The sequence below is a fragment of the Paralichthys olivaceus genome, chromosome 10 (genome assembly GCF_024713975.1).
Source record: "Paralichthys olivaceus isolate ysfri-2021 chromosome 10, ASM2471397v2, whole genome shotgun sequence".
In the NCBI taxonomy this organism is placed as follows: Eukaryota; Metazoa; Chordata; class Actinopteri; order Pleuronectiformes; family Paralichthyidae; genus Paralichthys; species Paralichthys olivaceus.
Window position 1 is genome coordinate 26,064,222 of NC_091102.1, and position 23,705 is coordinate 26,087,926.

Sequence of the window (23,705 nt, forward strand, 5' to 3'; positions counted from 1 at the left end):
CTTCTATAAATGGTCCTCTACAATTTGATTTGAGTCCACCTGTGCCTGATTGAATTCAATTAACATAATTAGGAAAGGCCCAAACCTGTCTTTATAAGGTCTCACAGATGATGGTATATGTGAGAGAGAAAGCCAAGCCATGCGGTGGAGATAATTATCTGTAGACTTGTGAGACAGGATTGTGTCAAGACAGATCTGGGGAAGGATACCAGAACATTTCTGCAGCATTTAAAGTGCCCAAGAGCATGGTATCACTCTCAAACTAAAAAGATTTTGAACCACTAACAGTCTTCCTAGATCTAAACTGAGTTATCAGGGAGGAAGGGCCTTAGTCAGACAGGTAACCAAGAACCCAATGGTTACTATGAATGAGAGTTCCTTTGTGGAGATGAGAGAACCTTACAGAAGGTCAACCATCAGTGCAGCCCTCTCCTAATCAGGCCTTTATAGTATAGTGGCCAGACAGAAGCCATTCCTTACTGAAAGGCACATGACAGCAAGCTGCGAGTTTGCCAAAAAGCACCTAAACAACTCCTAGGCCACAAGAAGCAAAATCCTCTGGTGTGATGAAACGAAGATTAAACTATTTGGCCACAATTCCCAACTGCATGTGTGGAGGAATCCAGGCACTGAGAATCACCTTATTAATACCTTACCTACAGTCAAACACAGGTAGGGAAGCATCATGCTGTTGGAATGCTTTTCTGCAGAAATATACAGAGCAATCTTGAGTGAAATTTTTCCAGAGTGCTCTGGATCTCAGGCTGGGGAGAAGGTTTACATTTCAACAAGACAATGGCCCAAAGAATACCGCCAAGAAAACACAGGAGTGGCTTCAGGAAAACTCTGTGAAAGTCCTGAAGTGGCCAAGCCAGAGTCTGGCTGAACCCAATAGAGCATCTCTGGAGAGACCCGAAAATGTCTGTGCACCAACGGCCCCCATCGAACCTGGTTGAGCTTGAACTATTCTGCCAAGAAGAATGGGAGAAGCCTCCAAAAGAGAGGTGCGCCAAGCTTGTAGGATCATTCCCAAGAATACTTGAGGCTGTCATTCCTGCCAAAGGTGCTTTAACCAAGTACTAAGTGAAGGGTCTGAATACTTATGTAAATGGGACATTGTCATTGTGGAGTATTGGGGATTCAAATCATTCGTAAAATTCTGTAAGAATAAGCAAAGACAGTGATGACAGAGTTTCACTCCTTGGCACAGTTACTGAATTCAGTGTCTTTCTGACTGCCTCGTCGACATTTGACAATTTATAATAATATCATTGAACAAGGTACATAAAATACTGAATTAAACCTGCTGTTAAGTTAGTATTAGCTAAGTTAGGTAGAAATATGTGTTGCTACGTAATGCCAGCTTAGAGAGTGATTTACTGATTGACTAAAACAATCTAAAACAAACTAACAGATACCACATATTTACAAAATATATAAATATGTATACTGTATAATATCATCTGTCTCCTTGTTCCATATATTTCCCAAATGTGTCTGTACTTGTTTTTCTTAATTGTTGGGACCTTTCCAAAAGAAACACTGACCTAGTCAGGACCAGTAGTCCTCATGGGTACCAAACACTGGTCTAATGAAAGTAAAACATTGTTTCTGAGGTTCTATTTAAGGTTAGAGGTTAGATTATTAGTATATGTGTGTGTGCATGCATGCATGCATGTAACTGTGACCTCTCTCTGTAATGCCTACCATTTTGAGCCCAAGGGTCTGCCATATGGCCAAATTCAGTGCTGTTCCACAATGAGCTTGTGTGCAATGGAAACAGAAAGAGAGACAGATAGGACATGAAACAAAGACTCACTTCATGCTGTGAGGGCGTGGTATTAAGGTTTATATCCTGCTTACACCTACCACTGAAAAATTCAGTACAAAACAAATATCATGCCTCCTTTTCAGACATACGTTTTTATTGATATAAACCCATGATCGTGTTTGCATCTCTCCTGAGGAGAAAAGGGGAGAGTCTCCACAAAACCCCGCCCCCACTCTCCCTTTGCACATTAATGTCCTCCAAAATGGAAGGAGCTAGGGCTAAACAATACTAGGAAAACATGCGATAACGTTGATGAATGTTGTGATGATGATATGACTTGTGATAAATAAACAAATGCTTAAGTATACGGTGTCAAAGTCTTTGCTGCTAGCATGGACCCCATGCAGTGAGTAGCCTAAGCAGAAACTGAAAAAAATTAAATGCATTATTTCCATTCCAATATTAAGGGACTGTTAAAAAAGCTATGCTTTACAGTTTCTACCAGCTGTCAGAAATGTACTGCTGATCTGTGTTTATCATTCGCATGGTGCACTGCCAACCAAATTGAGCCAAACCGAGAGCACCCCGCCATCTCCTCCGGCTCTCTATATATGACTAAATTTACAAATCCTGTAGTTTTCACCCAGTCTGACTTTACACATATATCTGATGACACTGTTTTTGTGTGTGTCTGCACATCAGCGAGAGAGGAAGAGAGCGAATGGGACGGGCTGATGAATGCGCCCGCTGCTCTGAAGAAAGATTTATCTCTTTAAAGAAAAGTATTGATCATTATGTGATACTCAGTGTTGATATTGTTGCAATTTCAAACAAATCAACATTTAAACTGTAGCTAGTCAGAGATGTCAGAGTCTGTGAGAGAGAGAGAGAGAAAAAAACGTAAACACCAGAGTCAGTGAGTGCATGTGTATGCGTACGCCATTATCTTTCCTTTAGGTTATGAGACTATATTAAATAAAAACCAAGCCATTCTTTTATAGTAATCAACTGCTTATAGACCAAGATCAATCTGGCCCAATTCGGCCGACAAAAAAAAAAAAATCAAAAGCAGTTTCCACTGTACTATAATTTTGTCTGGAGGCGGCATTAAATTTGACAGAGGTGGTTTACAATTCTCTATGCAGGAAAGACTTTGGACAGGCCAATGATCAGAATATTTTAAATTTATCACCTAGGGCAGTAGGGCTCCATCTGATTGGTCAGATATATTAACATGCATAGCGTAAATGTGTGGTACATGGATTACTATTCATCGCAGTTCAAGCAGTCTTTTCTAATACATATATCGGGCATGTTTATATCATGATGACAGTAAATTTTAGATATATTGTGCAGCCCTAGAAGGAGCCAAGGCACTGGTCTGCACAATTGTTGATGAAGACTAGTTTGAAAAAGAAAAAAACCATGGTGTGCCCTATGAAAAGAATAGTGCCAAGTGTTGCTATATAAATAATGCAGGTCATGCCAGCTATCATTCGTATTGCCAGGGTTTTGGCAATTTGGAGTGCGCCCATAGTCAGAACTTTATGGCACATGTTGGAAAGGCTCAGAGCAGCAAACAAAGCAGCCTATTTCTTCATCAGTCATTTGTCACTCTCTAAAGACACAGACCTACCTGAAAGGGGCCATGAAATCTTTGAATTATAAGTTGGATTTAGCATGAGTCTGGACCTATTTCCTGTGGATTTGTTGAGCCTTTAACTATTACAGAGACCAAAGTTGTTGGTTATACCTAACATTAACATTACTATGAAGTGTTTGCTTACTTCAAACAGCTGTGGTGCCACTTTAAGCTAAAAGTATGTAAAAATGTGGCAATCAATCTTACATTTAGAGCACTGGTAAAGTGTGGAGGTGGATGTATAGTTGTATGAAGTGAAATGTAAATGTGCAATTCAATAATATTATTCAATACTATAAAACCATGCGATATGCGATAATGTTGCTGAATATCGCAATGACGATATGACTTGCAATAAATAAACAGTCCCTGGCTATGGAAGCAGGGGCCACGGACTGCTTAACAGCTGGGAAAATGCAAAAAGCCAGGCCGCAGCACCACCAAGTCCGGAGCAGACACCAGGGAGCCATTTTTAGCGGCTCTGTCAGTAATTCACTGCTCCTCTCAGAGTCATTTCAAACAAATCAACATTTAAACAGTAGCGAGTCAGAGATGTCACACACACAGAATGCAATGAGGATAGATTTTTGATATATCGTGCAGCCAACATTTACTTCCAATATGCCTTGCATATAGGTGTGGCAAAATGGCTCGAAAGGGACGCTACAAAATTTCAACAAAGCAGTCCTGGCAGCATCCACATGCATGGAAATCGATAGGTATATGTATCATAACAGACTTCTAAAAAAAGTGTCTTGGACCGAAATTCAAATTGAGCATAGTGTGAGTTTAGGCAGGTCTGACAGCTGCAGCAGCCAATCTCAAAGCTCCCTTCCATGCATTCATTTTTATTTAAGCTGGTTCTGCCTGCCCACCCTCTGCAAGCTCTTTTGCAACCCACCTCCACCAGATGGAGAGGTGTGCTCTTTCAGTCTACGCCAGAGTCCTTGTGCTTTATCATTTGCAGATCAAGGACAGCAGGTGCGGCCACATCATGGATGGTGGTTTGCGAATCAGAGATTGTGAGATCGTATTGGCGGGACCTGTATGGCATTGGCAGCTGATTGTGGATAGTGGTGGTGGACCATGATCGAGGTGGCAGCTGATGGTGTATCCTAATAGCGACAGTGGTTCATGACTATGTATTGTGGAAAGGGATGTCACGATATGAAATTTTGATGCCACAACTATTGTCAGAGGAAATATCATGGTTTCACGATTTTCACAATTATTTATACTATAGAAGGAAAAAGACACACAACAAACAGTACATAGCAAATAATATAGCTAATGAAGTAAAGTATTTATTATTATCATCAACAATATCCAGTTAGTATTTATAGTGTAACGTTTGGCTATTTAAAAGTAATTTATGCATTATCACCAACCCGACTATTTCCTAGTATTCGATTATCCTCAGTCCCAGCCAAATATATACATTAACGCAATGAAAAAAAGTTTTTAAGCTGTTAAGTGTCCACTCTCAGGAAAGAAAACTCAAGGCTCTTTAAAAAAGATAGAGTCTTAGACATCTTATTAAGACACAACCTTATGCAAGCATCACTACCTGGATATATATACTATATATATACACTATACTCGAGCGGTAGGCTCAGGGCCGGGTCTAGACAGGTATGTATGAGGGGGCAGCCACAAATCTTGAGGGGGCATTGTGCTCCAGCACCTTTTACCATGTCTAATTGACAAATTCACTCACTAGGATGCGGGTACACTGAACAAGTGCCTTGTAAAGTACTGTGGTCTCAAATGCTTGGCACACTTATTTCATTGTAGTTATTGTTGTTAGACTAACCATATATGAACTTGGGTTGTTAGTTGTATGTCCTACCCTCAACCTAAACTGACTGCACTTTGTCAGGCCTCTACCCTAAGACCTGCCCAACTTGGGTGTCCCTATCAAGACTAGCTTCTGTTGGTATAGCTCTTAGGGTCACTGAGGCACTCAAACCTCCTGACCACGATAAGGTGGCAATCCCTCAGGAGGATGTTTTTGTATTTTTTTTGTAATTTTTTGTATTTTTTTATTTTTATAATACCCTCAGGAGGATGTTTTTGTATTTTTTTGTATTTTTGTATTTTTATAACACCCTTAGGAGGACGTTTTTGTTTAGTTTGTTAAATAAAAATTAAAGAAATAAAACAAAGGCTATTACCCTAGAAAAAACAAACAACGTTGGCTAACTACAGCATTTTTGCTGGCCACAAATTTTAGTTAAGTTCTCCTAGGTCTCTAGGTCAACGTCAGCCTCCTGTTTCCCTTGGCAAACTCCCTCACAAATTCGTCCATGTCCAGCTTGTATGTAATTGACTTTTCATGGGCCAAGATAACCAGGTTCCTCTTTCTGTGATGCAGCATAGTTCTGCGAAAGGGGGTTAAGACACGGGACAGTGTGGAGAAAGAGCTCTCACATGCAGCTGAAGAAACCCCAATGACCAGTGCTGTAATGTATAACTTGTACAACAAGGGAAATGCTGCCTTGTAGTGCTGTAGGGTTTTGCACACTGTAGCCAGATCTGGTTCATTGGGGCATTCCTTAAGCAACATGGGCTTTGCCACCAGGATTTCATTATTCAGACATCCTGCATCAGTGCCAGCCAGCTCAACCAAAGGATGCAACAGAGCTCCATGGAGGAATGTGCCAGATGTAGGCACAAGGCTGGATGTGGCCTTCATCAGCTCCAAATTCTTCTGGCAGAATCTTGTCTCCAACTCGGTAATTGCCGGGTCCAGAATGTTTAGTAGACGTCTTTTAAGTGTCTTATGGGGGGGAACACTGTCATCTGTGTGGCCCACTGTTGTAATTACAACACTGTCACTGAGGTGCCTATTCATTGTTCTCCTTCTCTTTGCTGGAATGTCATCCCCAGCTGCTGTGTGATCTCCCTCTCCCCACTCATCACTGTGATCCCTCATGGCCCTCAAAGAATCCAGTGCTGTACCAACCTCGTTTGAGGCTCTGCACATATCCACAGACTGAGACTGTAGTATGGCATTTGCTGGTTTCAGTAGACCAAGCACTTGCACCAGAAACTTGCCAATTTTAAAGAAGTACTGCCTCTTAATCTGGCAGAGCAGGCCTGATGCCTCAGTGCACAGATCCACTGCAGCATCATCATCCGTTGCCACCTCAGACAGAACAGTGATTATTTGATCTTCATTCTCAGTAATGCAACGTGTCACCTCATAGTGGCTAGTCCATCGTATTTGAATTAGCCTCCTAAGATTAGGAGCATCATATTTTCTAGTGATGTAGTGGTGCTGAAAAAAGTTGTAAAAGGAAGAAGACAGATCAAAAAATCTTTTAGTACATTGTTCGCTCTGCATGGCATGCACAACTACCAGGTGCAGTTGGTGGTTGTAGCAGTGAATGTAGGGTATATACTTTCCCAGCTTCTGTTGGAGCAGAGCTTGAACACCTCCTCTCACCCCACTCATCACTGAAGCTCCATCATAACACTGGCTCAGAATGTTGTCAGCACTGTAACCAGCATCAGAGAGGCACTTCAGGATCTCAGAGGTTATGTACTGTGCATCTAGTTGGTCGAGGTCAAGCAACCCAATGAGATGCTCCTCGGGTAGGGAAGCACTGACCAACCTAATCATAACTGACAGGTTTTCGACATTACACCTGTCCCTGCTCCCATCACTCTTGAGGCAAAAACCCACAGCATCAGCATTTTCATTTTTTTTTTTTATCTCTCCGAGCACCATGTTTGCCAGTGTGTCAATAATTTCATTTTGTATGTGATTTGATGTATATGATGCATTCCTTGGGATACCCTTGGCGATGCTGGCTAGTTTTTCATCTTTCTCAAGGGTATATTCCATTAACTTAAGAAAAAGTTAATATCATCAATATCATCATCATCATGACCAGCAGCATCACGCCTGTGTTCCGTTGTTCCACGTAGACTCAACTCATTGACACAGAGGAACTTCACAGCGTTGTCCACACTCTTAACATAGTGCCGATTTTTCTCTACCTGTGTCTTGCCAACCAATAATGTGTCAACATTTCCCCCAGTAGCCTCTCTCTTCTGGTGCTCAGCCCAGAGAGTAGAAGCATGCACATGGTTGTGGGAGGACACATGCCTCTGCAGCCCTTTGTCACTTTCCAGTGCAACTTTCCAGTTGTTGAAACCAGTCAGAGTGAACACAACATCCCTCTCATTCACAGTACTGTATTTGCGACAGGGAAAGCAGAAACATGCATCCCGTTCAGCAGAGTATTCAAGCCATGGTCGTGTGCGGTACCAGGCAGGATTGAACAACCTCAGTTTTTTGCTAAATGCACGTTTTGGGTAGCTACTTAATAATAGCTGAGATGGTGCAATGGTGGTTAAGTCACTGGGTAAAATGGGAAGTTTGGGGTTAACTGTAAGAACAGCTCGGAAAGGAGGAGGTAGAGTAGAAGTAGTGCTTGCTGGTGTTATGCTAGCTACTGCTGGAGTGATGCAGGCAGCAGAACCACTACTAACGTTAGCTGATGCGCTGCTAGCTACAACACTGGTAGGGGTAGGTGCAGCGCTATCTGCTGAGGTGCTTGCTAGAGCATTGCCACCATGATCTCCATTGGTAGGGGCAGGAGGAGTATGTTTTTTAAAAGCTCTGAAAAACGGATGCATTGTATATGTAACCTCAGAATGATCAGCAGAATGGAATGCAAGCAATCTCTACACTAGTGTTGTATGTCACTTGTTTACAAGGCTGAGTCCCTGAGGAGAATGAGATACACAAGGTTGGGACAAGTCTGCTGAAAGTTTTACAGGAGTGGAAAAGTGAAGATGGGATTGTAAAAAAGCAGCCAGATTGCAGAAGTTGGGTGGGGGTGGGGCTTTCTTTAGGGGTCTGCACGCACAGATCATTTGTGCTCAGTCTGTGGCAGGGAGCGGACAGTGCTCTCTCCCCGTGCTGTGACACATGACAGGGACTGTGGGCCCACACACCCTGATCTAGGAGAATAGGCTCCAGCTTAGCTACTACAAGAATTTGATTATGTGGTTTTGGTTGTTGTTGTTGACTGAGCAAATAAAGATTTTCAAGAAAAATATTAACTCTTGTTTTTATTATGTTATTAGCAATTAAGTATGTCACTACACAAAACACTATGACCGAATTTAACAGAGCTCCTTTGCTTCGCAGTTTACTGCTGCAAGCTGCTATTAGAAACCTGACACTAGCTCATTTGCATACTAAAGGGTGATTGGAAGTTGGGCAGACAGCTATCCCTCACAGTGAACCGGCAGCAGGCCGATACACTGAGCAGAGCGAAAAGGGGAGATGGAGCGGAGGTGAGAAACATGACATGAGAAACAACCTGATATATTTTATATTTGAGGGGGCAAGCAAGACATTAAGACATTAAGAAGTGGAGCGGAGGAGAGAAGCATGAGATAATAAAAAATATATGAAATTTAATATATTTTGGGGGATTTAGTTTGAGGGGACACAACATTTATTTGAGGGGGCCAGGCCCCCTCTTGCCCCTGCCTAGACCCGGCCCTGGGTAGGCTGCTGTTGCCAGCGCCCGGGGAGCAGATGTTGCCAACATCCTGTTCAAGGGCAACAGCAGCCCACCGCTCCAGTATATGTGTGTACATGGCATCTGTCAATGTATGTTTCTATGTGTGTTTCGACAGGTGCCAACTGGATGGGTTAAATGCGGAGAACAATTTCATTTATGCATGTAAAAGTGTCACGGGACAATAAAAGTAAATCTTCTTCTTCTTCTTCTTCTACCTCTACAAAAGCCAATGCGAATTAGAGAAGCCACGAAAAGTGCACTGGATGCAGCATCCATTACCAAAATAGAACTTCATCTTAATTGGGTTATTTTAATTTTGCCATGCATATCATTCCCCAAGGTAGATCAATTATCTCTAGATTATTGCACCTCCGACAAATCGTTGATAAACCGCATGATTTTGTAGAAGAACATAGATGTAATCCAGAATAAATACAATTTTCACTGCCGTGTGTAAAGAAGAACAGCATATATATGTACATATAACTTACATTTATATGTATGTATGTATATATATATATATATTTTTTTTTTATTTATTTATTTTTTTTTCTCTTCAACAACGACTTCACTAGCCATCAGATTCTTTACTGATGCTGCTCCCTCCATCAGTTTTGGGGGATCTACAATATTGCGCAGTTTGATCTTCCCTCTTACGTCAACCCACTGCTCATTAGAATTATTTCCTATTATCGTTGCTTGCATCTCAGAGGCAAATCTGGTCAAGGAAACAAATTAGTTCAGTGAAAACGAAGCAACCGTGCTTTAATGTTCTCTGTTCAAATCTTAGCTAAAATGACCATGAGTGCTAATGACTGAACAGCAAATCGTTCAGTTATTTGCTTGCTGCCACACACAGAGATTCCACATAACTGTAGTACAACCTCTCAAAGAACGCATGCCTGCATTCTTAAATAATAATTTTAGATGTCCACTTAACAGTTGTATGACCTCTCGCAGAATGCATGCCTGCATTCTAGATTAGAGGTCTGCAGCATGCTTGCTGATATACTTAGCTAACTCATATAACAGTAGTACGTCCCCTCGCAGAATGTACGCCTACATTCTTTAGTTGTTTTTGTAGAGGTCGCAGCACATTTGCTGCTACACATAGTCATTTCACATAACAGTAGTATGTTCTCTCACACAATGCATACCCACATTCCTTGATTGATAATTTTAGGAGTCTGTAGCATGCTTATTGCTACACAGATGTTTTACTTAACATTAGGATGACCTCTCGCAGAATGCATGCCTGCATTCTTTAGATCATTTCAGAGGTCAGCTGCACGCTTGCTGCTACACAGATATCATCATTATAGCTTGATGTTGGTGTTGTGGTTCCATTGTTTTGGGGTTCTGCACATGTTCCCTGTTATCTTAGCACGCTGCTCGGCTAATCCAGGGAACATCCAAAGTTCATAACTGTATCCCCATTTGCAACAAATGGATAAATCATGACAAAGTGTTCCTGACTGAAATGAAGCATTGTGTTAGTTTATGCAGGACACAATCACATGCTCAGCTGCCAGCCTCCGATTATGGTTATGGGTGATCGTCAGCCACCCACCAATCACAGCCCATTCTCTCACCAAAGCGGTCCCTTTAAATACGACCTCGTCCTCACTGATCCCTGCTCAGCTACACTGCCAGCAACGCCTGCTGCCGATAACTTGCCTCCACCACCCCAGCCTCAACCTTTTAGCACCGAGTCCAAACAAGGTATACGATATTCATCCTAAACAAAGGTACATTGCCTGCTAGACCCAACAGGGGGTTCTGCACATGTTCCCTGTTTTATCTTAGCATGCTGTATCCTCATTTGCAACAAATTAGTAAATCATTAGATAGTGTTCCTGACTGAAGAAGCGTTATCAAACCCCCCACACACGCTTGCAATTAATCCAGCGAGGGATGCCCTGCTGTGTTCTCATATGGGATTCTCCTGACATTCTACAGACTTTATACTAAAGGGCCAGCAGAGAAAGTGCAACTCCTCTGGACAAAATACAGAGGATCTGTAGAGTTCAATGCATGCATCTGAAAGCAGCTTGTGTGTGTGACTGGAACCAGCTGCCGTGAGGCCATTCCCCCCACATGGGAAGTAAATACACCTACATGATTTAACACTTTATATCCAGCAAACTAACTGATAAGTGCAATAACATTAGGCAGCAGAGCAGATACATATATAAGTATTGAGGTTGCAGCAAACCGTTTGCAGAGGATTTGTTGCTGTGAACGCGTCTGAGCAGAGAACCCCCACTGCATTGTAAATGTGTGAAACGAAAACTCAGGAGAAAGTCAAGACCCAATTATGCAGAGATACTTTGCACGACATGTCTGAAAAAAACTTAGGAAATATTTGGGAATCTCTGGACACTGTGCTCCTTCATTAATTACATTAATGAACTTTCAGAGATGTAGACAGAAGTGTTTATAGACTCTTGCACAATCCATGTGGCACTAGACGCACAGTATGTACAGAGTAAAAACATTTGGGAGGTGCATTACCAGCTAAAGCAACACCATGTGCTAGAGGAAATGGAGTCATTTCTGGCAAGTGGCACCACACGCAAGGACAGAAACACTGACCCTAAGCTAGACTAGGCCTGGGCCGATAATCAATAAATCAATTAATCGCACGATAAATTAAAATGAACTCGATAATTTTGCCGGCCTCGATATATCGCCATGTGCATGCGTGTTTGTTTTCCTCGTCTCTCACCTCCAAGCAGGCTGGATGACAAGAGGGTTCACTCTGTGCTCTGTCTCAGCACCTGGGGGCGTTTGTTGCGGAATGAACGGAGTGAACCCTCTTGTCAGTCATCCAGCCTCTTTGTCTCTGTGGGGGGAGGCGGGGCCGCTAGCATTAGCTACACATGCTACACGCACAGAGTGCAGCGAGTGAGCATCGTGCGGAGCAACGCGAGGAGAAAAGATGATTGTAAAGTCAAATGCCACAGCCCCGGTGTGGGAAGGTTTCGGCTCCAAACCAAATGAGCAAGGTGAGCCCATCAACACGGACGAACCAGTTCAAAAGTGGTGGCAACGAAAAAAGGCAACACAACAAAGTTGCATGCCCACCTAAAGCATCACCACCCGACCCAGTTTAACCAGCTGGGGAAACAAAGTGCAGCTCGAGATGCAGAGCCTTCGTCCCGACAGACAACACTCACTGAGGCGTTCGGTCGACAAAGTAAATATAAACGGAACAGCGCAAAATGGTGTGCGCTCATTGAAAGTGAAGTTCGCTAGATCGCTAAAGGTAAAAAACACTGGGAAATAAAAGTTTATTGTCTTTGAAAGGGTGTGCATTATTATGATATATTATCATGTTGACAATAATATCATTTATCGGCAATACTTCGTGTGACAATATATCGTCCAGCAAAATTTGTTACCATCCCAGGTCTAAGCTAGACTTTTCTTCCTTGTGGGCATCTGTAGGTCGGTGGACGGTGGTTAAATCCCCAGCTACTCCAGTCTGCATTTCTTGGGGAAGATACTGAACCCCAAATTACTCCTCTGCTTTGCAGACAGCGCATGAATGGTGTGTGTGATAGAAAATGATCGAAAAAAGCGCATAAATGTGTGTATAAATGTATAAAATATATGTGTGTTTAAAAATGGGTGAATGTAACTGCAAAGCCCCTGTAACAGTGACCATTGAAAGAAAACGCTATGTAAATACATTTCATTCACTATCTTACCTCTCTTGGTAATGATAATACGGAGCAGTGGATTGGCTGCTGAGACAGCTTTGTGGAAGTTGTCATCGTTGTTGATTGGGAGGAGGTCTCCATGTACGTCAGCGTATCCCAGAAGCACATCAACACCAGGTATATGATGGATAGTCTGGAGGAGGTGGTAGAACTCCTGGAAGTCACCTTGGCCATTCCTCTTTAGAGCGAACCGACGGTATTCTGCCTCAAACTGCAGAAAGTGAACGACACATTCATTAAATGTTAGTTTTTCCTCAGATATTTTTCAGACAAACTAGATTAATATTACTTTTAACACTTTAATTTCTTTTTGACATGTTAAGTGTGTTTGGCTGCTTTCACCACTAACATCAAAGACATAAGTATTCTCACATGAATACAACCATATCATAATTAACAACATATGGAATTTAAATAATTTTCTCACTTCTCCATTCTTGCACAGCATCGTGTTTTAGTACAGGTGAAGGCTGTGGCATTATGCCCATTGAAGCAATGAGTCAAGTGTTAATATAAATCATATCCTCAAAATGTCAAACACCCCATCTTGTCCTTCCCCAACCGTATTTTTCTTATGTTTGGTTTATGAGGTTCTTTTCTTATTGCTTCTATGCTGAATGACAGGGGCTAGCAAGTAATCTTTTGCTAAGCCAGTAGATGGGGGGCCAGACTATAATCAAAGACTAAATCAATAAATAAATCATGAAAACATTTAATAATAAACCAAATAAATAAAAACTGTTATAGAATGCTAATCAAACTCATACAGTCATCAAATTGTGTTGTGCTGTCAGTAGTGTTGTTCCAGTTCACACTTAAAATGAACTACCCTGCTCAAAAAATTACATAGCATAGTCACAGTATAACAGCAAGTCAGTTAAATTTCAGGGATATCAATCTGTCCATGTAAGAAGCACAAGTGATAATGAATTATCTTTTCTTTCTTTTTTTTAATGGTGACAGAATAAAATGACATACAAGATAGTTAAGATATACAGAAATATGTACATAATGAAAAGAAATGTCCATGTTTAATTGGCTAGGACAAGCTGTGGTCTAAATTGAGGAAAGTGGAGTGGAGAGATAAAAGATTGTGGAGTTTGTTCTGTGGTAGTAATAAATATATGACAGCATGTTATATATGTTACAAAAAGAGACAGAAATAAATAAATAGTAATAGTAAAAACAAAATGAGATAAGTAAATACATTCATATACCCTATATTTTATCTGAATATACCCTATATAATGATAGGTGTTATAATATATAGTATAATAATATATAATTCAAACCATCATAATAATTAATATGCATCTGTGCAGCGATGGGGTGTGGTACCTGACCAAACGAGCAGCGAGGTGAGGAAGGGCCCCCCCCCCTTCAGTTCCACAGCCACAAGTACCAGTAGAATATAAGTGGTGTATAATTTTGTATTGAACTATTTGTAGGTTTGTGTTACATTTCACAGTGTTGGTCGTCATTTCAAAGATGTTTTTTTATTTATTTCTATCCAGAAGTCATTTGAGGGAGAAATGTTAAGGTCAGAGTTCGTTAGCTGTTGGGATTTATATGGAGTTGTCTGAGCTCAGTAATATTCTAGAGATTTTTTATGTTAGTTTATTTAGATTTGTAAATTGAATTATGTCATTTATTATTTTTGAAGATTCAAGTGGGTTATGAGTTGTATTTATTTTTTTTTTAAATATAGATTTCAGTTGGAGGTATTCCAAAAATTGGAATCTGCCAAGTCTGAAGTGATTGTTATTGAAAAGTAAAGCATTTTTGGGCCCATGTGTGATAGTAAAGAGGAGTGGTGCAGCGTTTAAAGTCGGGGCTGTGCCAAATAGGGGTGTATTTTATATGGTGGTGGGGTGGAGTTAAAGATCTTCATGACTTTCCACCAGGCTGTCAGAGATGTTAAGATGGCGGTAATTTTAAATCAAGGATGTTGTTTGACAGGTAAATCTGAGAGTGAGATGCTTTTTGCTCTAGATCCTCTAGAGCAAAAATATTGTTCCAGGTTTATCCAAGCAATAATATGGTTGGTTTGATGGATCCATTTAGTGAGGTATTGTAACTGGTGTGCAAAGTTTGGGGTGTCAAGCCTGCCAAGAGATTTTTGGGAGAATGGATAGTTTGATTTTGGCTTTTTTATTTTTCCAGTAGAAATGTGAAATGAGAGTTGGTAGAAGGAGAGAGTGTGGGCATCCTTGCCTGGCGGGTCATGGAAGTTTGCGAACAGAAAAGATGGATAATACTACCACCGGAAATCCAAAGGAGCAGCACAGAAAAGAGGATAAACACTGTGTTGTCTCCAGGATGGAAAACTGAGAGACAAAGACTTTCTAATGCTGAAGTCTCCAGTTTTCTGTTGAACAGATAATTTACCACATCAATATAATTTCAATATGTTGTTCAATTGATTAGTTTAATTACTATGCACCAGAAATACAATGTGTATATTCAGGCTCAGACTGTTATAGTAATTTTTACATTGTTACAGAAAGACTCATATAGTTCATTACTCCTGCCTAAGATCATTGTAGTAGTTGTTGATACATCCTAGATGTATTTACCTTTCTGACTGCCATATTAAAATTAAAGTTTGAAATCTCTGAGTATTATATTATTTGTTTGTTTCCACAGCTTGCATCTGCAAGTGATCACTCACATGCACAGTCAATGTTTAAAGTTGTTAACATGTATATAGGATACTAAATGGAAGAACACTATACAAATATTTTTTTTAATTAAAAAATTCACTCTTTGTTTTGACATCATTCTTGTGGAATACAAACCCTGTAAAACATACTCATATTAGAATTGATTTTGCAAAACTGGATATAAATGTCAAATATTATATTAATAAGTATTGTAACTGTTTTCAACAGCACTGATCCAGATGGGAGGTCACTATTCGTCCTTGAAAAGCAAAGCTGAATCATGGTGCCTCTCAGGCACACCAACATGTGTAAAAAATCAGTTTATGTATATAATATATATTGAAAATAGATATAGCAAATCTGTTTAATGTCCCTTTTATTATCCCACTTTTCCTTACAGTGTAAACTCAATTGAACAAATATTTATAGTGGGAAATATGAATATATTCATTAAAAAATAAACGATTTCAAAGCAAATGTGTGAAAATAGTTAGAGAAAAATATTTACATTAAAAAGATACAACAGAAGTACTAATAATAAATCTAATTATATTCTTATACACCTATATGCAGGTGTGTGAATACTTGTGGTACTGTATGAAGCCTTCGGAGGGACAAATACAGCAGCTGGGGATGACAAGATGGGTTCCCTGGCCTAAAGAGCCATGTTGACAATACATAAAATGTTGATATGCTGTGGTAACAGTGTTGTCATCCCCCACTCTCTAATGTGGTCTAACACTGTAACATCCTCCAGGTACTGCCTGTTAATATGTAAAAAAAACTTCTTGGCAGTACTGGGAGAAGTACAGTGGTAGACTCTCAGTTTTCAGGATCTTGACCACAGCATTTCCTCTGGCTGTCTGAAAGCTGTGTCCCTACAGTTCATAAGAACACCATGACACTCCAGCAGGAGGTGGGTCACCATGTCTGCAGCTGTCAGCTCCTGTGCTGCTCCACACTCATCTCTTCAAGTCTCTGAAAACATAAACAAAGGAGAAACTCTGATAAGGCTTTATTATTAGCTCTTCATTATGTTGGTTATATGATGATGTCAGTTATTAGGGGTTGTAGGCTGTAATGTTTTTATCCCACATATGTAAAAATAATTATTACAAAATATTCCTGTAACATACAGTATTCATATAATAATTGTTCAGTAGTGTCTCTGAGGTTTTACAGTCAGTGACTGTTAATGTTAATGTTACAGTAACATTACTCAGTAAGATGTGAACACAGAGCTGTGGTATAAAAACACTTTGTGTTGTGTTGTTCTTGTTGATATCAAGCAGACCATGTAGTAATATAATAAAAACACAAACCTGTAGGTTCATTCTGCTCCCAGTGGTTCAGTCTCTCCTCCTCCTCACTGCTGCAGCTCCAGGATCTCCTCCTCTTCTCTTGCTCACCTCAGTACAGCTCTCAGCTGTTTCAGTTTGTAAACAGAGAAGACGTGTGTCTCCTGCTGTCTCTCTGTTATCAGTCTGTTTGCTAACATTAGCTCGCATTAGCATTCAACTAATTCAGCTACCTACCACAGCGTGGTAACATATTTTCTTCATGTAAACTATTAAAGGAGAAGTTTGTTTTTTGTCAACCTGGGCCTTATTTCCAGCATATGGTTTGTAGATATACTCACCCATAAAGGTTTGGAGTAACTTGGAGTCCTTCGGACGCTTTAAGATCCACACACGATCAGCGTATATCCATACAATGTAAGTGATTGGGGCATCCACAATACAGCCTCTAAATAACGCATTATCTGCTGCGAAACTCTTTATGTACTATGAATCGCCAGTACTAGTCCCCTGTGAGTCCAAGTTGCTTTGTTTACATCCCGGGCTTTCACTGGGGTGACGTCACCGAGGCGTGCAGCCGCAGCACAGATGACGATCCGCTGTGTTTGTTTATACAGAGTTTGCTGCTGCTAGTTTTGCACAACATGGCAGAATACTTATCAGATTTTGAAGATGTGGACAACGACTTTGACTGTGATGGACGCCCTTACTGTTTTGAGCCAGAGTACACAGATGAGGAGCTCCTTGAAAGGAGGATGCGGCGGCAGAGAGAGGAACAGCTGGCCAGAGATCAACAAACCGCTGCACGTCGGCGAATAGATGGCAACTGGTGGTTTTCTTGTGGACAGTGTACAACAATGCCAACAGAGGAGGAATACCTTTGTTGCTCCAAGTGGGATTTGAAGCCAGGAGATACACGTCTGGATGTCTCCATAAATGATACTACCTCCCTTGTGTCTGTTTTGCCTTCTGCAGCATTCGGGATGGCACTCATCCTGAGGTTCTGACGCGGTCCTTTCTGGACTTCTTTTGGTGCCTTTATGGTATCGAAAATGGTAACGAGTATTTAGTATTTTCCTTGGGTATCGGTTTCTAGTTTGAAATTCTAGTATTGTGACAACCCTAGCGGTAATTTTAATTGTTTTGGTGGCAAGCAACATTTGATATATTCAGTGGATTAAATCTTTTTTAGCCTAGAGCTGGACGATATGCAAACATTTTTTATCACCATTTTGATATCAGTCGATATCAATATTTTTTGTGATATTTAAATCAGTGCCACTGCACTGAGGGATATTTCTCTGTCCCTCTCCACACACTGATAACCACATGTATCTAGTTATTAATCGATCGTTCCGGTCACTTTAACCCGGATGTCCTGTCTGTGCGATGGAGAGTATCCACCTACACTCTATGCTGTGTGCGTCAACCTAACCTGACATGGCTATAACTCTAATCCAGACACATGATTGGTTGGTGTGGCTCTCATTATCTGTTTGTTGTGAGATCATTTTTGACCATCCTCACACATTACTGTATATGCCACTATATCTTATGTATATTACAACTGATCCAGAGCCAGTTGATTGCCACCTCGATGCCGGCATGATAGTGTGATCTTCTACAGGGTACCGCACCCCCCAAAGAAAGTCTTTACTCCCTCTCTCTGCCCAAGAGACAAGCCATGCATAGCCTCTTCACCTGCTGGAGCTGGGTTTTTCTTTGTTGAAAAGGACAAGACACTCAGACCGTCAAGAACAGGTACCCCCTTCCTTTCATGTCTTCCACCTTTGAACTGCTGAATGATGCCTTCCCTATCTCCAACGTGGTTAACCCAGTCGCGGTTTATATTCAGCTGCCTTGGACCATGAAGAGCCACCCCATATCCACGTCTCTCATATCAAGACTAAAGAACGGTAAGGAGGCTGCTGGATGTGCATCGTCGAGGGCATGGCTGCCAATATTTGGTGGACTGGGAGGGCTATGGCCCTGAGGAACAATACTGGGTCACCGCCAGCAATATTTGCGACCAAACCCTCATCCTTGACTTCCATCATCATTATCCTGATCAGCCTGGGCCTTCCGGTGCTGTGCCTAGGAGGGGTGGTACTGTCATGACTAGGAATGTCACAATATGAAATTTTGGTGCCACGATTATTTTAAGGAAATATCACGGCTTCACAGTTTTCATGATTATCGATACTATAGAAGAAAAAAGATTCACAACAAGCAATATATAGCTAATAGATGAACTAAAATATTTATTATTACCATCAACTATATCCAGTTAGTTTTTATAGTGTAACGTTTATCTATTTAAAAATTATTTATGTAAGCTTTTTTATTTAGTTGCCTTATTGTGAAAGGTTGGTCACTAAATTTGTGTTTCCTGTCATAAGCTGTGAATCTTTTTATTTTTGATCAATCAGCAACGGGAGTTGTTCTGTTATGGGAGCAACTCTCAAATTCTCAGCTGCATTTATAATGGTTAATAGGAAGAGAGAGAAAGAGTGTGTATGTGTGTATCAGCCACTCCTGACACACACACACACCTATACCCCTGGTCAAAAACTGAAAGTAAACACGGATACCTAATCTCACTGTGAACTCCTCCAACGGAGTTGTTTGTCCAACGTTGGTGGAAATAAGACCTTTCAGTCAGTTGTCTCTTCCCAACTAACGCTTCAGTGGCTTGCGCACTCAAAACGTGACTCGTGACTGATTTCACATCGCTGCGCACACAGAAATTACGTGATTTGCGAGAGGCAGGACACCATAGTTAGATATCGTAGTTATTACAATTATTATGGTTATGAAATTGTGACATTATCAAACCACGGTTATCGTAAAACCAGTTAATCCCGACATCTCTAATTGTAATGTACAATTTTAACTTGGTTTTTGCTTTTATTATTATTGCATTCTACTTTAATGAACTCCTCCTACAGAATAATAAAGACAGACAGACAAATGCTTTACTGATCCCGATGGAAATGTAGGTATCCAGTAGCAAAAAAAAACTAATACAAGAGCATAAGAATGATAAAAAACCTGCCCACCCGTGCTGCTTCCTCTGCAATCCATTTTGCAACCCACCTCCACCCCAGCTCTCCCTTTTTCACACTGGGTTTAATTAATTCAGTGTAATTTCTGTTGTCATTGATGCCTGCTCTGTTCTGTTTCCTTTCGGGGTCTTGCTGCCGCTCTCCCTACCTCAAGCATTCCATGGCAAAAATGTTTCCAGACAAAGAATATGTTTGCAGTAGCATAGACACAGCGGAGTTAGAGGGTAAACATGTGTATAAGCTAAGTTTATCCACACACTTTACCCTTCGGGTGGGAATGGAATTCATGCTACTTAGAACCCTCTATCCGCACAATGGACTATGCAAATGGGTCAAGGTATCTACTCGATTAGAACCTCCACCATCTCGTGGTTGCAAAATCTGTGGTTGTTATCAGAATCAGGATCAGAATCAGAAATACTTTATTAATCCCCGTAGGGAAATTCAAATGTCACCGAGCTCCTGAAAATGAGGTGAAAGAGCAAAAGCAGGTATAAACATAGCAATATAAAATTCAAGACTAAAATTAAATAAAAGATATACATATGTAGAAATAAAAACCGTGTATGTACAGATTTACATTTGTACATCAACACTAGATGCACACTTCTCATTCCAAGCATAAGGAGACAAAATAAAGCATAGCATTCTCAGCAACATTGTATATGAGGAGGTGCTGACACAATAAAGGTATACAACTCTAAACAATTCAAAGTCTGCATAAACTGGACTAAATATGACAGAAGAAACCTAAATCGGCTGATCCTCTAAATATCTAATATGTGTACATTTTCACGATTGTTTGATCCAGCCTGCGAGGCAATTCATGAATACGAGAGGTTGATATTTTAAAATTGCAACTAAAATACACACCATCGGAAAAACAGCCAAAATTATCAAAAAAAAGAAAACCCTAAATGGAGGAAAAATATCCACAAGGTGCCTTAAGGGATATTTATTCAAGAACAATTTTTGAAAACAGAGCAAGACAGTCCACTTATTGTTTTAATAGTGTGTGTGGTTTATTTTATTTATGTTTTTTTTTATATCAGCTCCTCTGTATCTGTTGTTACTGAAGAACGAGCCTTAATCATCATGAACACACTACCTCCACTAATAACAACAGAATAAGAGTAAATGCAAGGGAACTGTGTGAACACAATGTCAATAAAACTCCACTTTTCCTACAGAAAAACTCTCTCTAGTCTGACCTAGGGCTGGGCAATATGGAACAAAACCTCATTCCGATAATTTTTTCATATCAGTCAGTATCGATATATATATCACAATATAAATCAAATTCGACTTGAAACGGAGTCATTAACACCATGGTTTTAGCGTAAAAGTCCTCTACCGTAAGTAGCGATGCTACTGCGCACTCCACGTGTACCCTTGGACGAGAGCCTGTGTGCAGCGTGTTTGTGTGAACGTGAACACTGCTCCAGGAGGATATCAGAGGACATTTAGGCTAAAAACATGGTGTTTTAATGAGGGCTGCACTATATATGGAAAATATCATCATCGTGATACAAACGTGCAATATATGTAACGGAAAACCACTTGAACTGCAATAAATGGTGTTCCACATTCCATGCATTCACCCTCTGCATGTCAATATATTTGGCCAATTAGATGGAGCCCTGCTGCCCTGTATAATAAATTAAAGATCGGAAGAAGACAATAGAGAAACAACAGAAAACTGCAAGGCAGCTCCATCAAATCTCGCTCTGCCTCCTCCCGAACTAATTTCTACTTTAAAAACGTCTAGTGATCACTTTAGTCCCAAATTGCATAGCTTGTTCATGATAATCCCAGAACATGAGGGAAAAGTAAAGGTGCACACACACTGACTCCACTACTCTGCTGTCTTTCTCTTTCTTTATCTGTCTCAGCTGACGTCTCTGACTCGCCATAGATTAATTTTGATTTGTTTAAAATGATGCCACAATATTACTTTCGGTTTCTGACAAGCTCTGCACACACACACCTCTATCTCTGTTGCTCTTCCTATTAATCAATGTATCCAGGAGTTTAGTTCACTTATACTGAGAGGTAATAGTATGATAAGGACATGAAGAATGTGGCTTGAACTACTTTTTCACAACTAGTGAACTAGTGACACCTCGCTCCCAAAACAGAACAACTTTCATCGGTGACCCTTCATAATAAAAGTCCCATACAGATACACTGCTTATGATGACAGGAAACACAAATTCACTGACCAACCTTCTACAATAAGGCAACTCAATAAAATAGCCCTGAAAGCATTTGACCAATTACAAGAGAGTGGACCAGCGGGCCAATCAGAGCAGACTGGGCTTTTTTGTGAGGGGGGGCAGGAGTGCTGAGTGTTTCAGACCAAGTGTCAGTGGAACCAATGGACAGCCAAATTAATAGTCTAAATCTGAAAAGAAATAGGGCTGCATGATATTAGGACAACATGCGATACCATTGTTGAACATTGCGATGTCGATATTACTTGCAATAAATAAATAAATACTTAAGTATACAGTGTCCAACAACATGGTTATGTTGAAAACAATTCACCTGTCTACGGACACAAGGCCACCAAGTCTGGGGCAGACACCCAGGGGGCCATGCACAGCTCCACTAAGTTCACTTACAGTGATCGTTTGGCATCTTTTAATACTTGTTTGGACCATTTTACAGTTTTTAGCAGCTCTGTCAGTAATTTTACTGATAAGTTTAGAAAGTCTGCTGTTTTTACCCAGTCTGAGTTTTTGCATGTGTCCACTCACACTGTCTGTATGGATAAGTATTTGTTAGACACAAATGTATGTGTGTGTGTAAGAGTGAGAGAGAGAGGTAAACAGAGCAATTGGGACTGCTGATGAATTTGCGCGCTACTCTGAAGAAAGATTTAACTCAATAAGAAAAGTATCGATCATTATGTGATGATCAGTGTTGCTATTGTGACATAATTTCAAACAAATCAACTTTTAAACTGTAGCAATGCAGAGACATCAGCTGAGTCTGAGAGAGAAAGCAGTGGAGGCAGTGTGTGTGTGTGTGTGTGTGTGTGTGCGTGTGTTACTTTTCCCTCAGGTTCTAGGGCTATCACAAATCAGCTACGCAATTCTTTTATATAATCAACCACTCATAGTGATGAATTCGACCCGGGACAAACGGGATCACTAGAAGTCTCTACGGTAGAATTTAGTCGAGAGGAGGCGGAGCGAGATTTGACAGAGCCGCCTTGCAATTCTCTGTTATCTCTCTATTCTCTTCTTCTGACAATGAGTCACTGAAGATATGTAAAAAATCATATACCAATTTTTTTCTCATATCGATATATCAGAATATAAATAAAATAAAAAAATAACCAGAAAACATATTTTTTTTGTGTTTATGTACAATGTTCATCTTCTGTAAAAAAAAAAATCTTTTAACAAAAATTATTTTACTTGCACTGAAAAGGTGAATGTAACGGTAAGTATTTACATAGTGCTTTTCTAGTCTTGATGACCACTTAAAGGCACTTTACTGTACAATAGGGCTGCAACGATTCGTCGACGTTGTCGACACAAATCGATAATAGAAATAGTCGACAATGAATTCCATTGTCGACTATTGTCGCCAGACGTGTTTTTCCAACAGAGTGAGGCATCTCATTTAATTACAATCTCTGCCGAGAGTCGCACATAGCGTCACGTACACAGAAATGGCGGCGTCCAACACAGTAGCTACGTGTACCAAAACGTCTAAAGTTTGGGAGCATTTTAGCCTGGATACGGCGAATAAAAAGATAACTTGCAAGGTTCGTAAGGCAGACCTTGCGTATCACGGCAGCACCTCGGTGATGCACGAGCATTTAAAGAGAAAGCACGTGGGGCAGTTGAACGCAACGGAGTCTGACTCGCCTCGGTAAGATTCAAGTAACATTCAAGCCAATCCACGTTTTGTTTTTGATGTACATTGTACATTTTATAAGCATTTTTTTCGCTTTAAAAGAGAGCTTTAACATTACGCCTGAC

General features: G+C 40.5%; 1 protein-coding gene across 1 annotated transcript in view; it reads right to left on the bottom strand.

The window, feature by feature from the left end:
- pard6a (par-6 family cell polarity regulator alpha) overlaps window positions 1-23,705 on the bottom strand; it is a 44,099-nt gene that overhangs the window by 14,430 nt on the left and 5,964 nt on the right. The window contains exon 2 of the mRNA XM_020104677.2: window positions 12,673-12,895. Coding sequence (XP_019960236.1) covers window positions 12,673-12,895 — 223 coding nt within the window. The remainder of the gene's footprint in view (window positions 1-12,672; window positions 12,896-23,705) is intronic.